General features: G+C 36.9%; 1 protein-coding gene and 2 long non-coding RNA genes across 11 annotated transcripts; 2 read left to right on the forward strand and 1 right to left on the reverse strand.

The window, feature by feature from the left end:
- Nucleotides 1-339: 339 nt before the first annotated feature.
- Nucleotides 340-4,944, forward strand: LOC136224630 (uncharacterized). Of its 9 annotated transcripts, none has more exons than XR_010686523.1 (6): nucleotides 340-1,129; nucleotides 1,720-1,805; nucleotides 1,963-2,111; nucleotides 2,508-2,556; nucleotides 3,529-3,893; nucleotides 4,858-4,944. It is a non-coding gene; the product is annotated as an uncharacterized lncRNA (long non-coding RNA). The 9 variants fall into 9 exon arrangements; XR_010686521.1 differs by lacking the exon at nucleotides 4,858-4,944 and adding an exon at nucleotides 4,248-4,612; XR_010686522.1 differs by lacking the exon at nucleotides 4,858-4,944 and adding an exon at nucleotides 4,252-4,612.
- A 608-nt stretch (nucleotides 4,945-5,552) lies between these two features.
- On the reverse strand, nucleotides 5,553-10,348 carry LOC136222788 (uncharacterized). The gene is made up of 6 exons (XM_066010510.1): nucleotides 10,334-10,348; nucleotides 7,653-10,274; nucleotides 7,136-7,562; nucleotides 6,868-6,907; nucleotides 5,915-6,279; nucleotides 5,553-5,857 (listed from the first exon to the last, which is right to left on the reverse strand). Exons 1-6 carry the CDS (start codon nucleotides 10,346-10,348, stop codon nucleotides 5,553-5,555), a joined length of 3,774 nt encoding a protein of 1,257 aa, XP_065866582.1.
- Nucleotides 10,349-13,004: 2,656 nt separating this feature from the next.
- LOC136224634 (uncharacterized) lies at nucleotides 13,005-14,921 on the forward strand. The gene is made up of 3 exons (XR_010686530.1): nucleotides 13,005-13,134; nucleotides 13,728-13,851; nucleotides 13,941-14,921. It is a non-coding gene; the product is annotated as an uncharacterized lncRNA (long non-coding RNA).
- Nucleotides 14,922-15,140: the final 219 nt, after the last annotated feature.

Here is a 15,140-nt window from a genome sequence, read left to right on the forward strand (position 1 = left end):
AAGGGTGGAAACACCTAACATCCCCTCGTGCCCAGCCGCCGCCAAGCGATCCGCAATTCGATTTCTACTTATTACGTTTTACTATAATTTTAAGTTAACAATAAATAAAAAAATATATAACAATATATATTATAATAAAATTTAATTTTGTGATAATTTAAATATAAAAAAACATAAAAGAAGTTAGAAAGCGAGAATCTATCTATACAATATACTAAATCTGTAAACAAATTTACCACGTGTCAGATTGGTAGGTGATCTTTACTGATGTGTCTAAATGCTATATTTTTAGATTTTTCATTTTATTTATTCCCACATAATTTAATCCACGATCATAATTTGAATCACTTCACATTACATTACAGTTTAAATCAACAGTTATCTATCAACACAAACATCAACCGCAAAACCATCCTCTTTGAATTGCTTTCTCACGAGTTCCACTCTTCTTCTTCGTTTCCCTACTGCAGTTCTCAAGGGTTTTAATTTCTTCTGTCATTTTTCCCAAACTGGATGCTTTACGGTATGAGTTTCTTGAATTTTTATGATTCTCTTCTTCTTCATCTGTCTCTGGGGTTACTCTGCTAGCCGATTAATGCAGGTGATGATATTTGCAAAAGTTTTTTTGGGGTATAAATTTCTGCTAAATTTTATTTTTTTGTTAGGTTTTTTATTTTTCGAATTTCCTTTCTTATTGTCTCTTCAGCCAGTATAAATGCGTAATTGCGGTCTTATTTTCTGCAAGTTTAATCCGGGGTTTATTGCTAAGTGCTTTTGGTTTCGGGACTTTGATTGGGGTTTTACTCAACGACAATTATGTCTGTTTGTTCTATTCGTCCTTAATTTTTGGCAGAAATTTGTCTTGGCAGTAGGCTTACTTCATTCCATGGAAGCGGCATTATTATGCTAAGTTGTGATTTTATTCTAAATTGGTGGTAAAGGAGAATATGGTACCGTACCTTACTTTTACTTTGGTATATAGTTGATAGACGCTTTGTTCTTGGAGCGTATTTGCAGCGTATCTCAGTATTGCAGCGTTTTTGCAGACCTCACTTCAACGTTGTGTTCATCTTGCTATTATAACCAGCAAAAAGAGTTTCAAAAGTGCAGAAAAAAAACCCAAAAACAGGTTCAGTTTCATTATGTCTGGTTTGCAGATCTAATTAGATGCTTGATTATGGATATGTTTAATATTAATCTTCAACCAATTATTTGATTTTCATTGTTTAATATTATTAGGTTCTAAAGCAAAGCTAATAGTTTTTTTGGGCTTCTACCATTGTGGATGAGTTATTGCGTTTTAGTAATGGCAAAGATTTGTAATAGTGAAACATGCTTGAGGATTATTCAAATTAGATTTAGATTTTTTGAAATGGTTCTAAACAAATGTGAAGACCATATAGAGAATTGATTTCTCATCATCCACTAGCAGATGCATACAAAATTAGTCTTTGTTTTTATCTTTTTAATCTACTTATTATTTGGATTGCTTTTGCCATTAATCCTTTTCTGTTGGTGAGTTTTTTTTAATTTGATTAACATTTATGCAACCCATGATGTTAATTGTTAAATGTATGAGGCAATAATAGGCTATTGTTCAGAGTTTGGGATTTTCGGTTTTGCCTGTAAAAAAATCTTCATTTTTGTCAATTTCGACAAGTTCACTCATTAGGTACCTGATTTGTTCTTTTTACCTTTTTTTTTTGTTGGCAAGGACAGGATTCAATCTCCCCTAGCAGACGTTCTCTGATTCGTGCGGCTTCCAAATGGGGTTTTCTATATGCTAACCGCAAATTTTTATTACAGTAAGCTATCTTTCCTTTCCTGCTTTTCTTTGTTTATTGAAATGCTCATCAGTCTGCGACACATTGGTTTGTAATGTTGTACTTATTTTCTATTTCCTTGAATAATTGAACAAATTAGTGGTAATCTTGAATTTTCTACTTTCAATTTGATTATGAGTTTGTAGGCAATCTTCCATCATTTTCTTCTTGAATTAGTCCTGCGGATTCACCGAACATAAACACAGAGAGTTCTGGTGTTACCGGAGGAGTCCAAAACCATGTTGTGGGTGTTTAGGCAGAGACACTATAGCCAATGCAGCCGCTAAGGTTAGTCATGTTGTTGTCAATCTTTCAGTTTCACAAGGTATGTTTGAAGGGATTCTTTCAAATATTGAGGTTATAATGTATGTTGGAAAATTTATTGAAAATATGAAATTGTATCTTTGTTTTTTCCTTTTGTAGAATTATTTCATCCTTTGTGAGCACTTCTTTGGGTTTTGTGCACAGCACGGGTCTAAAACTGTATATATGAAGAACGTATAAAACACTCACATTTCAATTGAATAATCTTACAATACCAGTTATTTAATTCAGAACTGCATGTTAAGATCTCAATATGTACCTATTGCAAATTGTAATAATGTGACCTCAACATGTACTTAATGCAAATTGTGTTAATTTGGAGAGTACAAAAATTGACTTTTACAGAGATGTTTTGGGCAGGTATATTACAATCAGGGTCTTCAACCCCTCAAACTTTCAAAGGTTAAAGGTTGGTTTATTTGTAAACTCTCCATTCTCTTGCTCTGTATGTAACGTGAAATTGGTGTTCTCTCACCAATTTCGTAGACCGTCTCTGCCGGACATATTTTGCTTTTGTATACATGTATAACTATTGCATCTTTATTGACATTGTTTAATTTTTAATTTTTTGAAATTTATGCGGCAATTGCCTGGGATTGCTTCAATTCCAATACATGAAAAAGTTTATTAGATACATTTGTTGATGAAGACTTCTTCTAAATTATAATTTGTTTTTATTTGTTGCCTTATCCTTTTAATTTGTTATCTTTCAGTTATTTTTGACATTTTTTCCCATGAGCAAAACGTAATATAATAATTGACAACTAATAAAGTATATGGAAAAATGTAATAATATTATAATTAGAAACAACGAATTATCTCTTGAGCTTTTTATTTGAATTAGAATAATAGCATTGAATGAATTAGTTAGTGTGGAGAAAGAATTTTCATATACTTTCAGTTATAAATAAAATTACATTATCTGAGTAACTATTCAATCTATGTTCATGTTCATTAGCTCTTTTAGGCCAAATTTGTTATTCTCAAGAGCCAAATATTTTCATTAGAAAAAATCCATATCAGTTCTCAAGTTTGAAAGGCAATTTGTAATCATGGTTATTAAAGTTCCAGGTATAGTTTGAAAAAAATATATTCAATAATGACTGAGTTATTCATTATTCTTCAATAATTTAGTGCACCATAAATTAAAAATTTATTATACTAAATTTTAATTTTTTTTAAAGCAAATACTTTATATATTTATTAAAGTTTTAATATGTAAATTTGTAGATATTTATACAATGACGAAACCAAATAAACAAACCGTGCAAAGCACGAGTCTAAAACTAGTACAAACCTAATGTAGAAATCCAAAAAAAAGAAGTAAGCGGGAATAGTACCCATTTTATTCTTTTCACTTCTCCCCCTTTCTTATTTTCAGAGCCAAAATTGAAATAGAAACCCAAAATCTCTGAAATCTGTCACCAACTCCTGCCGTCCATATCAGATTTCCATCTCTGGCCATCCCCGTTGGATGCATTCTTCGCCCTCTGTCGCTGCTAATTTCTCTCCTATTTATTTGGGGGTGTGTTGAAGAGGTTAGGGTTTGATCTCCAGAACTGAGTAACAGAGCTCACAGCCGTCTCTAAGGAAAAGAGAGATGCGTAGGGAGGAATTGAAGGTGGCGTCCTAGAGTTTGTGTTGAAGAAGCAGAATAGAAATGAAGAATGGGCTTTAGCTAAGAAGCAAGAGTTAGAAGCTGCAAAGAAGAATTCTATTGAGAGTGAAAATTGATTTTCAACAGAGGTAAGAACTTCGCTGAGTATGGTCAATATTTCTCTGCAACTTTCATATCTTACAATTCACCACTTCTCATTTTGAACTGAAAAACACAGTGACTTAGTTTGGCCATGGTGCTTGATATTATGTTTCAATTTAAATTCTAAAGGAGTTATAGATGTTTGATTTACAAAGAAGTTCCACATGTGTCTTCCTTTTTAATAGAGAGACAGCTTTTGTTTGGTTGAAGTGTTATTATTCATGTCATGTATGGTATGTTAAAGGGAAATGAATGTAATGAATTATGTAGTATTTTATTGTGTTTGGAAAGATGGTAAGATAAAATGGTGTCTTCATAATTTTGGTGTGTTTGTTTTGAAGGTAGTGGGTGTAATATGATAACAAGTTTATAAATTGCCTTGAGGATTGGTGTATGTAGATAGGGAATCATTTCTGCACACTTGTAAGTGATTGAGGAGGTAAGAACGGAATGAGAAGTGATCATTGCCCGGAGGATTAGTGTATGTAGATAGGGAATCATTTCTGCACACTTGTAAGTGATTGAGGAGGTAAGAACGGAATGAGAAGTGATCTAAATATTGTCCTTGTTGGGAACAAAAGTGATGCTGTTGGTAAATGATAAAATTTAATTGATAAAATAAGATGATAATCATGCTTTAGAAAAATAGCTTTTGTGCAATCATAAGAAATTGCGAAATTCTGACAACAATTGTAATTTGCTTCCTTAGTTTATACCCGTGTTTGCATTTATAAAATATTTGTGGTGAATGGCTAGGAATCCTTAAAATACTATGTTGACACTGTCTGACTTTCCAATGTTTCCTTCTATTAATGGTTTGAAATTTTATGCATGTTAGTGTTCTTTTCCGAGATGCTAATTCAGATATATTGAAATTTGATTCATTAAAAATCAAATTTCAGTCTAGAGTTTCTTCTTGTTATAAAGATTGACCAAATAGAATACATGTAGGTGATCTCAAATGATGCGAACCCACGAGAAACGGTGCCTCGAAAACCCGACAACTAGATTTGATTCCCAAGAAAGCTAACGAATCAGGGTTGGATAGAAAAGAACCTTTGTAAAACAGAGTTACAAAGACCCAATCCCAATCTCCAACAACCAAGAATACGATCCGAATGATAAATTGAGACGGAAGAAAACCCCTGCAAAACGAAGTTGCAAAGACCCAATCCCTAGTCTAACTAACAAGGATTCGATTTCGAATTGTTCAGTTGTAGTGCTCCAAAGAACACAAGAGAAACCCTCTCAAGAGAAGAAATTCCAAACTTTAATTTTGATGATAATCGATGTCTGCCGTTACAATCCAAGGGAAAGCTATAAATACCTAACCTAAATCTAATTAGTTTTTGGACGTAATAGTCCTTACAATAAAATAAGGAATGAAATAGGAAGTTAAGGGTATATTGGTAACCTTCCTAATTATTAAATAAAAACAGAAGCCGATATCTGTTAAGTCGTGCCCACGTCAATTTCCAGGCCACTTTTGTTATGAAGAAACAGAAGCCGATATCTGTTAAGCCGTGCCCACGTTAATTTCCATGCCACTTTTGTTATGGAGAAACAGAGGCCAAAGTTGTCTAAGCCGTGCCCACACCTTAGGAAAACTTCCGAAATTGTTGTTAAATCCTTGAGAACAACGCCAATCAATCTTGAACATTCTCATGTGAGTCCGAATGCTCCAATTGACCTCCGTATTCACATCTCATGCAACTTGAAAGAGATATGACAATTAATGGACCATTAATTTCAGAAACTACGCTTTTATCCGCGACGTCCATCACTTGGACCATATATGATTGAAGCTCCTCTTCAAACTGTTTGGCTCTTGCTCGGGTAATAGGTCCATCGGGAAGCTTTAATTGAGTGATGTGAGATCCCAAGTTTGAGCTCTGATTTCCATTTTCATCATTCCCTCCCTCCTCAAGAGGATTCGACCTCGAATCAGTATCTGCATCATAAAAGGATAGATCAGAAACATTAAAAGTAGCAGAAACATTATAATCACCAGGCAGGTCAATCTTGTAGGCATTATCATTCACTCGCTGCAAAACTCGAAATGGTCCATTGCCTCGAGGTTGTAGCTTATTTTTACGAAGTCCAGGAAATCGTTCCTTTCGAAAATGCACCCACACTAAATCACCGGGAGCAAACACAACTCGTTTACGATGTCGATTCACTTTTGAAGCAACCCGTCGATTCTTCGCTTCAATATGCTTGCGAACCTTCTCATGAATGGATTGCACTAACTCAGCCTTTCCAACGCCATCTGTACTAGACCTCGCATCCACAGGCAAAGGTAACAAATCCATAGGAGTAAGAGGGTTAAGTCCATAAACAATCTCAAATGGTGAAAACAAAGTAGATGAATGAATGCTACGATTATATGCAAATTCAACCATAGGCAAACATTCTTCCCAACTCTTAAGATTTTTACCGACTACTGTGTGAAAAATTTGACCAAGGGTTCGGTTAACAACCTCAGTCTGTCCATCCGTTTGGGGATGACAAGCTGTAGAGTATAAAAGCTTAGTACCTAGTCGACTCCATAAAACACGCCAAAAATGACTCAAAAACTTGGCATCTCGATCGGATACTATAGTCTTAGGGACTCCATGTAACTCAACAACCTCACGAAAGAAAAGATCAGCAACATTAGTAGCATCATCGGTTTTATGACAAGGAATGAAATGTGCCATCTTACTAAACCTATCAACTACGACAAAGATAGAATCACGACCTTTCTTTGTCCTAGGTAACCCTACAATAAAATCCATGGAGATATCTACCCAAGGCTCCGTAGGTACAGGTAATGGTGTGTAAAGACCTTGAGATAAAACCTTAGATTTGACCTTTTTACAAGTGATGCACCTGGAACAAAACCTATTGACATCTCTACGCATTTTCGGCCAAAAAAAATGTTCATGCAGAATATCTAAAGTTTTTGTAACCCCAAAATGGCCCATTAAACCACCACTATGAGCTTCCTTAACAAGTAATTCTCTATATGAACATTGTGGGACACAAAGTCTATTCTCACGAAACAAAAACCCATCAAGTATATAGAACTTGTCCACAACAGACTTACCACACAAAGAGTAAATGTCACCAAAATCAACATCACCATGATACAACTCTTTAAGATGTTCAAATCCCAAGAGCTTAGTAGTTAATGAAGTTAAGAGAACATACCTGCGCGATAGTGCATCGGCCACCACATTTTCCTTACCTTGCTTGTACTGGATGGTATAAGGAAAAGTTTCAATGAATTCCATCCACCGAGCATGCCGCCTGTTTAATTTCCCTTGTCCCTTGAGATGCTTCAGGGACTCATGGTCAGAATGAATGACAAACTCTTTGGGCCAAAGGTAGTGTTGCCATGTCTCCAATGCCCTCACTAGAGCGTATAGCTCTTTGTCATATGTGGGGTAATTAAGTGCAGCCCCACTCAGCTTTTCGCTAAAGAAAGCGATCGGTTGTTTATCCTGCATCAAAACATCACCAATACCTATGCCAGAGGCATCACATTCAATCTCAAACGCTTTCTCAAAGTTAGGTAATGCAAGGACAGGAGCAGAACATAATTTATCTTTCAGAATATTAAAAGCATTCTCCTGTGCTACCCCCCATGAGAATCCAACCGTCTTTTTAATCACCTCTGTAAGGGGAGCAGCTAAAGTGCTAAAGTCCCTCACAAATCGTCTGTAAAATGATGCTAAGCCATGAAAGCTTCGCACCTCAGACACATTACTAGGTGCAGGCCAATCACGAATTGCCCTTACCTTTTCCTCATCTACTTCAATTCCCTTAGCAGTCACGATATAACCAAGAAAAACAATTCGATCCGTGCAAAAAGAACACTTAGACATGTTAGCATACAATTTTTCCTTTCTAAGCACATCAAAGACACTTTTCAAATGACCTATATGCTCTTCTAATGACTTACTATACACCAATATATTATCAAAGTAAACTACCACAAATTTGCCTATTAATACACACAACACATGATTCATTAAGCGCATAAAAGTTGATGGTGCATTAGTTAGACCAAAAGGCATAACGAGCCATTCATACAAACCATGTTTAGTTTTAAAAGTAGTTTTCCATTCATCCCCTTCTCTCATTCTAATCTGATGGTATCCGCTTTTTAAATCTATCTTACTAAACACTAAAGCTCCATGTAATTCATCCAACATATCATCTAACCTAGGGATAGGATGACGATACTTTACCGTTATGTTGTTGACGGCTCGACAATCAACACACATTCTCCAGCTCCCATCCTTCTTAGGCACGAGAAGCACAGGAACAGCACATGGACTCATCGACTCTCTCACGTATCCCTTAGCAAGCAACTCTTCCACTTGGCGTTGTAATTCCTTAGTCTCCTCAGGATTACACCGGTAAGCTGGACGGTTAGGGATAACTGCTCCAGGTACTAAGTCGATCTGGTGTTCGATGCCTCGAATAGGTGGAAACCCTTCAGGCAAGTCTTCAGGCATCACATCTTGATACTCCTGCAAAAGAGGGACACAAGAACTAGGCAGGACATTGTCAGCTTGATTTACATACGCCTCTTTATAAATAAGTAATAACACAGGCTTATTCATAGAAAGAGCATACTTAACCTCACTGGATTTTGCAAAGAAATTGACCTTACTCCACCCCACACTGTTATTCTCTCTTGACTCTCCTTTTGCATGTGGCCCCTCTCCTTTTAAACTCTCAGAACTATTTTTACCTCGACTCACTCGCTCCTTGGCCACATCAATATCAATTATCTCTCTTTTTTTCAGATTTGGCTTTTCTCTCCCTAAGTCCCCCTTACCATCACTCTTCTGATCATGCTTTTCTCTCAAATCTCTCTGTTTATCAACGGACTCAGGTGCCTTGTTAGAAACAGCCCCGCTGCAGTCTCTGAGCTTAATTTGGTCCTCATAGACCTCTTCTGGTGTCAAGGGAGCGAGAATAATTTTCCTTCCATCATGCATAAAACTATATTGATTCTTTCTCCCTAAATGCATAGCATTTTTATCAAACTGCCATGGTCTACCTAGCAAAATATGACCGGCTTGCATAGGAACTACATCACAAAGCAAATCATCTTGGTATTGCCCAATCTTGAGTGACACTAAAACTTGCTTATTAACCTTTATTTCCCCACAATCATTTAACCATTGCAATTTATAAGGATGTGGGTGCTTTCTTACTGGCAATCCTAACTTCTCTACCAAAGTAGTACTAGCTACATTAGCACAACTACCACTATCAATAATCACACTACATACCTTGCTTTGCACGAGACATCGAATGTGGAAAATATTTTCCCGTTGTTTCTTATCTTCGGCAATCTTCATTTGAGCATTCAATAGTCGTAAGATGACTAGTGATTCTCCCCTCTCGGCTTTAGTGTAGCCGTCTACCTCATCAGAATCAAATTCCCCTTCATCTTCATCTACCTCACACTCACTCTCACTATCAGTGACCACTGCACCTCCTCTCATCACCATAGCTCTTCTATTCGTGCATTCAGAAGCTATGTGCCCGAAGCCTAAGCATTTGAAACATTGAATTTTACTTGCTCTCGGCTTTTCCTCTACCTTCTGCTTGTTCTTGTCAGCGGAGTCTGTCTTAGGTGTGGGTTTATCAAACTTGGATGGATTTCTGCTTCCCCTCTCTTGACTTCCCCAACGGTTCTTCCAATTAGAGTTGGTAGATGAGGAACCCCCATTGTAGGTTCGAACTTCCTTCCTCTCCTTAAGTTGGCGTTCTGCTGTCTTTGAGGCATGTACCATGTCTTCCAAATCCACACAATGCTGAAATTCGAAAATATTGGCTATGTCCCGATTAAGGCCAGCAAAAAATCGAGACTTGGTAGCTCTCCGATCTTCCACTACATCGGCTCTCAACATTGCCATTTCCATCTCCTTGTAGTAAGCATCTACGCTCTTAGAGCCTTGTCGAAGGGATTGCAATTTTCTGTATAGGCCATCATAGTAATCATTAGGAACAAAACGCTTCCTCATAACGGCTTTCATCTCACCCCACGTGTCAATTTGTGGCTCTCTACTTCTAAATCTAGAGGTCACAAGCTGATCCCACCAAACTAATGCATAGTCTGTGAACTCAATCACTGCTGCCCTCACTTTCTTCTCCTCAGAATAATTATGACAATCAAATAGGAGTTCAATTCTTTTCTCCCATTCTAGGTAAGATTCAGGATCATCCTTACCATTGAATGAAGGAATCTTCAGCTTCACATTCCCAAGACCTCTGTCTTGTCCCTCATGTTGCCAAACTTGTCTATCCCGGTTATCACGTCGATTTTGTTCTTCGACGTTGCGTGCTTCTTCAGCAAAGCAACTCTATGATTCTCCTCAATCACATCCATACGCTCCATTAACCGGTTTAACAATGTCAATACTCGTTCCTCCGCCATTTTTTTTCTCTACACAGAAAAGGAAACAAAACCAAACAGATAACGTTGAACAAACACAAGAAAAATTAATCCAAGCTCACAATCCTCTCGGTGTTTCGCTCAATTCTTTGGCTTTTCACTCTGATACGCTCACCACTCGTTGCCTTTTACCACTCGATTTCTCTTATTGTGCTCTTTAAAGCACTCAATAGAATAAAATTCAGTTTCAAAACCCTGAAAGTCCAAACCGGAATTAAATCCTACAACCTAGGAAGCAAAACGATAAACAAGAACGGATCGCAGATAAACAAGTCGATGACCAAAAAAATGACGATACGAAATAATAGAACAAAACAATAACTGTCTAATAGGAATGCCAATTATTTAGTACAACTAGCCTCTCTTTTTTCAAACCACTATTTTTTTTTTTTTATGTTGCTTTACTTTTTTTTTTGTTGTTTTTTTTTTGAATTGAATTTGAGTTCAATTCCACTACAACTTTTGTTTTTGTTTTTTTTGAATTGAAATCTTAATTCAATTCCACAACAACTCTTTTTTTCGATACCTTCAACAAACTAGAATTGGTTAGCTGAAGCACAGATTATTTTTTTGATTTTTTTTTTTCGGAAAACTTAGGAAAGCAGGATAGGTTGATATGTAATCAATGAATCAACTTTAATCCCTAAATCAAATATGAACCCTAATTTCAATTTGATGAAACCAATAAAGAAAAAAATAAATAAAAAAAATCAAAGAAAAGAAACAGATAGGTAAAACCTGAAAAGTTAGAGCTCGGCTCTGATACCAAACTGATGCGAACCCACGAGGAACGGTGCCTCGAAAACCCGACAACTAGATTTGATTTCCAAGAAAGCTAACGAATCAGGGTTGGATAGAAAAGAACCTTTGTAAAACAGAGTTACAAAGACCCAATCCCAATCTTCAACAACCAAGAATACGATCCGAATGATAAATTGAGACGGAAGAAAACCCCTGCAAAACGAAGTTGCAAAGACCCAATCCATAGTCTAACTAACAAGGATTCGCTTCCGAATTGTTCAGTTGTAGTGCTGAAAATGGAAATCAGAGCTCAAACTTGGGATCTCACATCACTCAATTAAAGCTTCCCGATGGACCTATTACCCGAGCAAGAGCCAGACAGTTTGAAGAGGAGCTTCAATCATATATGGTCCAAGTGATGGACGTCGCGGATAAAAGCGTAGTTTCTGAAATTAATGGTCCATTAATTGTCATATCTCTTTCAAGTTGCATGAGATGTGAATACGGAGGTCAATTGGAGCATTCGGACTCACATGAGAATGTTCAAGATTGATTGGCGTTGTTCTCAAGGATTTAACAACAATTTCGGAAGTTTCCTAAGGTGTGGGCACGGCTTAGACAACTTTGGCCTCTGTTTCTCCATAACAAAAGTGGCATGGAAATTAACGTGGGCACGGCTTAACAGATATCGGCTTCTGTTTCTTCATAACAAAAGTGGCCTGGAAATTGACGTGGGCACGGCTTAACAGATATCGGCTTATGTTTTTATTTAATAATTAGGAAGGTTACCAATATACCCTTAACTTCCTATTTCATTCCTTATTTTATTGTAAGGACTATTACGTCCAAAAACTAATTAGATTTAGGTTAGGTATTTATAGCTTTCCCTTGGATTGTAACGGCAGACATCGATTATCATCAAAATTAAAGTTTGGAATTTCTTCTCTTGAGAGGGTTTCTCTTGTGTTCTTTGGAGCACTACAACTGAACAATTCGGAATCGAATCCTTGTTAGTTAGACTAGGGATTGGATCTTTGCAACTTCGTTTTGCAGGGGTTTTCTTCCGTCTCAATTTATCATTCGGATCGTATTCTTGGTTGTTGGAGATTGGGATTGGGTCTTTGTAACTCTGTTTTACAAAGGTTCTTTTCTATCCAACCCTGATTCGTTAGCTTTCTTGGGAATCAAATCTAGTTGTCGGGTTTTCGAGGCACCGTTCCTCGTGGGTTCGCATCATCAAATGGTTACAGATTGTTCTTTCGTCATTTATTCTTGATGGATAATCACAATGTCTTATGTTCTGTATAAGACAATAAAGCATCATTTTCTGATTGTCCAAGTCATTCAATGATGAAAGGCTAATCTATGAACAACATTTGGAGCTGATTAGCAACATGAATAGAAAGGTCTAATTTCATGCTTCTAAATGCTAGTGTGGATTGTAATGAACAAGTTCTTATTGTATTGCATTTTCTATTTATTTGAAAAAACTTGAAATTATTCCCTCTATCTTTATACACATTTGAGGATTAACTACCTTTGATTTTAATGGCTTTTGAGTCATTATCTGTTTTTTTAGATATCTTTTGGGAAATCAATTTGGACTCAATTGAAAACACTTACATATTTTGGTAAAAAAAAGGATAGAAGTAGTGCACAATTCTGGAAATAAAATGAGGACTTGTATAGGAAGTTGGATGTAGTGAAAATGTGATGAAAGGGACATATGAGGGAGAGATGGAGGAATCCACCAAAGCACAATGACATAATTATCATTTGGAGAGAGATAAGACCTTTTTCATTCAAATCTCGTCTTGGGTGTATGTGGGGTATTTACCCATATGCTTATGTTGAATCTAAACCCTTACTCATTAATTAATCCTCTGTTCTTTAAACTTTAATCTAATAGAACATGACTAGTTCTCTAACAGAACATGATGCAACTATATTTAAGTTCAGCAATGATGCTCTTCATCAGCTACTTGGTCCACTTGGTGCTATTAGGAGAAAAATTGAAGATGAAACTGGTATGCAGGATCAGCCATATGTGCTTTCTCTCTACTTGCTTATATTTATAGTTTCATTTGTTTTAAAATGTATTCATGTTAAAAGGTTTTCCTAATAAATTTTTTATGCAGATTCAATAGTTAATGGCGTTATCTTGTGTTTTAAGATCTTTGTTGATCAATGATAATGCAGTCTTATTATGGTAGTCTAAGTGCTTAATATTTCTCTTGATCTTCCCATTAGGACTAGTATATTTTGCTTGATCTTCCCCATTAGGACTGATATAGTTTTCACATTTTAAACTGGTTAACATATCCAGATGGTAAAAATGAATATGAACTTGAACATTTATCACTGCATTTTTAGTGTTCCTTTTATTATAAGCTTGATAGCTTGATTGATTATAGTGGAGTGGGTGATTAAAGCAAAAAGATAAAATCTTTGAAACTGCATTTTTTATTTTCCACTCTATTAATCTTGGGACTAGACATCAATTGCATTTGTTTAATGTAATTGGTGGTGTCAGCAACCAAGTGAACATATGAATGCTTTTGATTAAATTAATAGTGAGTTGTATAGAAATTATACATTAGAATGGTTGTTTTTGTTGCAGGCAACGCCTGTAACCAAATATACAAGTTGTGAATCACAGCTGACAAGCAGCTAACACCACTTGACACCTCAGCATCCCCTGCAGGGTTAGTGGGGATATCGTTGTTGGGCCTTTTTCTATTACGGTGCATTATCACGACTTTATTCTTGTGTTTTTTGTGTTCGTTTGGAATATTGAATTCAGGCTTTATATTTTGAGACTTGTCCATTGCAGAAAAGACTTTAACGGAGTTTCTTTCAAATCTACTGGAAGTGCTCTTCAATGGGTTCAAATGCCTGGAATGAAGGTACCTTTAAAACGGAAGATTCAGGATTAGTGAGCATCAGTATCCCTGTAGAAGAAACACCTGTCTTGAAAACTTCAGCAGATGAAAAAAGCGTGCAGAAGAAATGGAGAACTAATTGAAGATGTTGTAACGAATTGGTTTCAGCGTGCGGATGATGCTATTAATTTGGCAGAGAAGATTATGGAAGACCATGAGACTGCCAATAGGAGCTGCTTCATCGGTTTATGTCCTAATTTGAAGACGCGTTACCGATTCAGCAGAAAAGCCAAGAAACACACACCAACTGTTGCTGAAGTTCAAGGAGAAAGGAGCTCCATCAATGAAATTTCATATCTTCTGGATGTCCAGGAATTAGAGCCTCCGAAAGACTATGAGGCCTTGGAGTCAAGAACTGTTGTTCTGAATGAATATTGTGGGAGCATTGAAGAATGTTGACTTCAATTTGATTGGAGTGTATGGAATGTCAGGTGTTGGCAAAACCACGCTAGCTACTCAGCATCTAATCAATGAAGTCAAACGAGATGGAGTTTTTAAAGTGTTGACTTGGGCAAAGGTGACTCAGACTGTTGACCTGAAAACCATTCAAGAAGAAATTGCAGCATGGTTGGGTCTTGTTACGGTAATAATTAGATGTAGTTAGTAGTTAGCATTAAGGAAGTAGTTGGGAATAAAGTAGTTAGGAATTAATTGCTTGGTTTGTATATAAATACTTGTAATACCTTTGAGTTAAGATAACAAAAACATTCTTTCAAATAACCCTTGTGTGGTTACATGGTATCAGAGCATTTTTGGCTTTAGTAAATCATGTCTCTGAGTTTGAACTGGTTAACGGTGGTCCGGGTTGGAAGTCGAGTTTTCCAACATCTCCGTTTATCTCACCGCCCCCTCCATCGGATTCCCCTGCCGCCGATCTGCCGAGTCGCAACTTTCCGGCAGCCAGAAGAGTCGCGCGTAGGGCTCATACGCCGCCTCGTCTTCCGACGCGCCGCCCACTCGCCGGCGCGTGAGGGCGCGTGGCTGCTCCGTTCGCCGCCGTTCTTCCTCTCCCAGCCTCGCCTCTGAAATTCCGGTCAGTCTGTGTGGTCAGTTTCTGGTTGTGGTAATTCCGGTCAGTCTCATTCCTTGTG

The sequence above is a fragment of the Euphorbia lathyris genome, chromosome 3 (genome assembly GCF_963576675.1).
Source record: "Euphorbia lathyris chromosome 3, ddEupLath1.1, whole genome shotgun sequence".
NCBI classification, from domain to species: domain Eukaryota; kingdom Viridiplantae; phylum Streptophyta; class Magnoliopsida; order Malpighiales; family Euphorbiaceae; genus Euphorbia; species Euphorbia lathyris.

Excerpts from the sequence above, each read along its gene's own strand:
- LOC136222788 (XM_066010510.1), bottom strand. Across the intron at positions 6,280-6,867 it reads CATAGTGGTGGTTTAATGGG|TCATTCATCTACTTTGTTTT; the intron begins CCATTTTGGGGT and ends TAATCGTAGCAT. Across the intron at positions 5,858-5,914 it reads CTACAAGATTGACCTGCCTG|ATACTGATTCGAGGTCGAAT; the intron begins GTGATTATAATG and ends TTTATGATGCAG.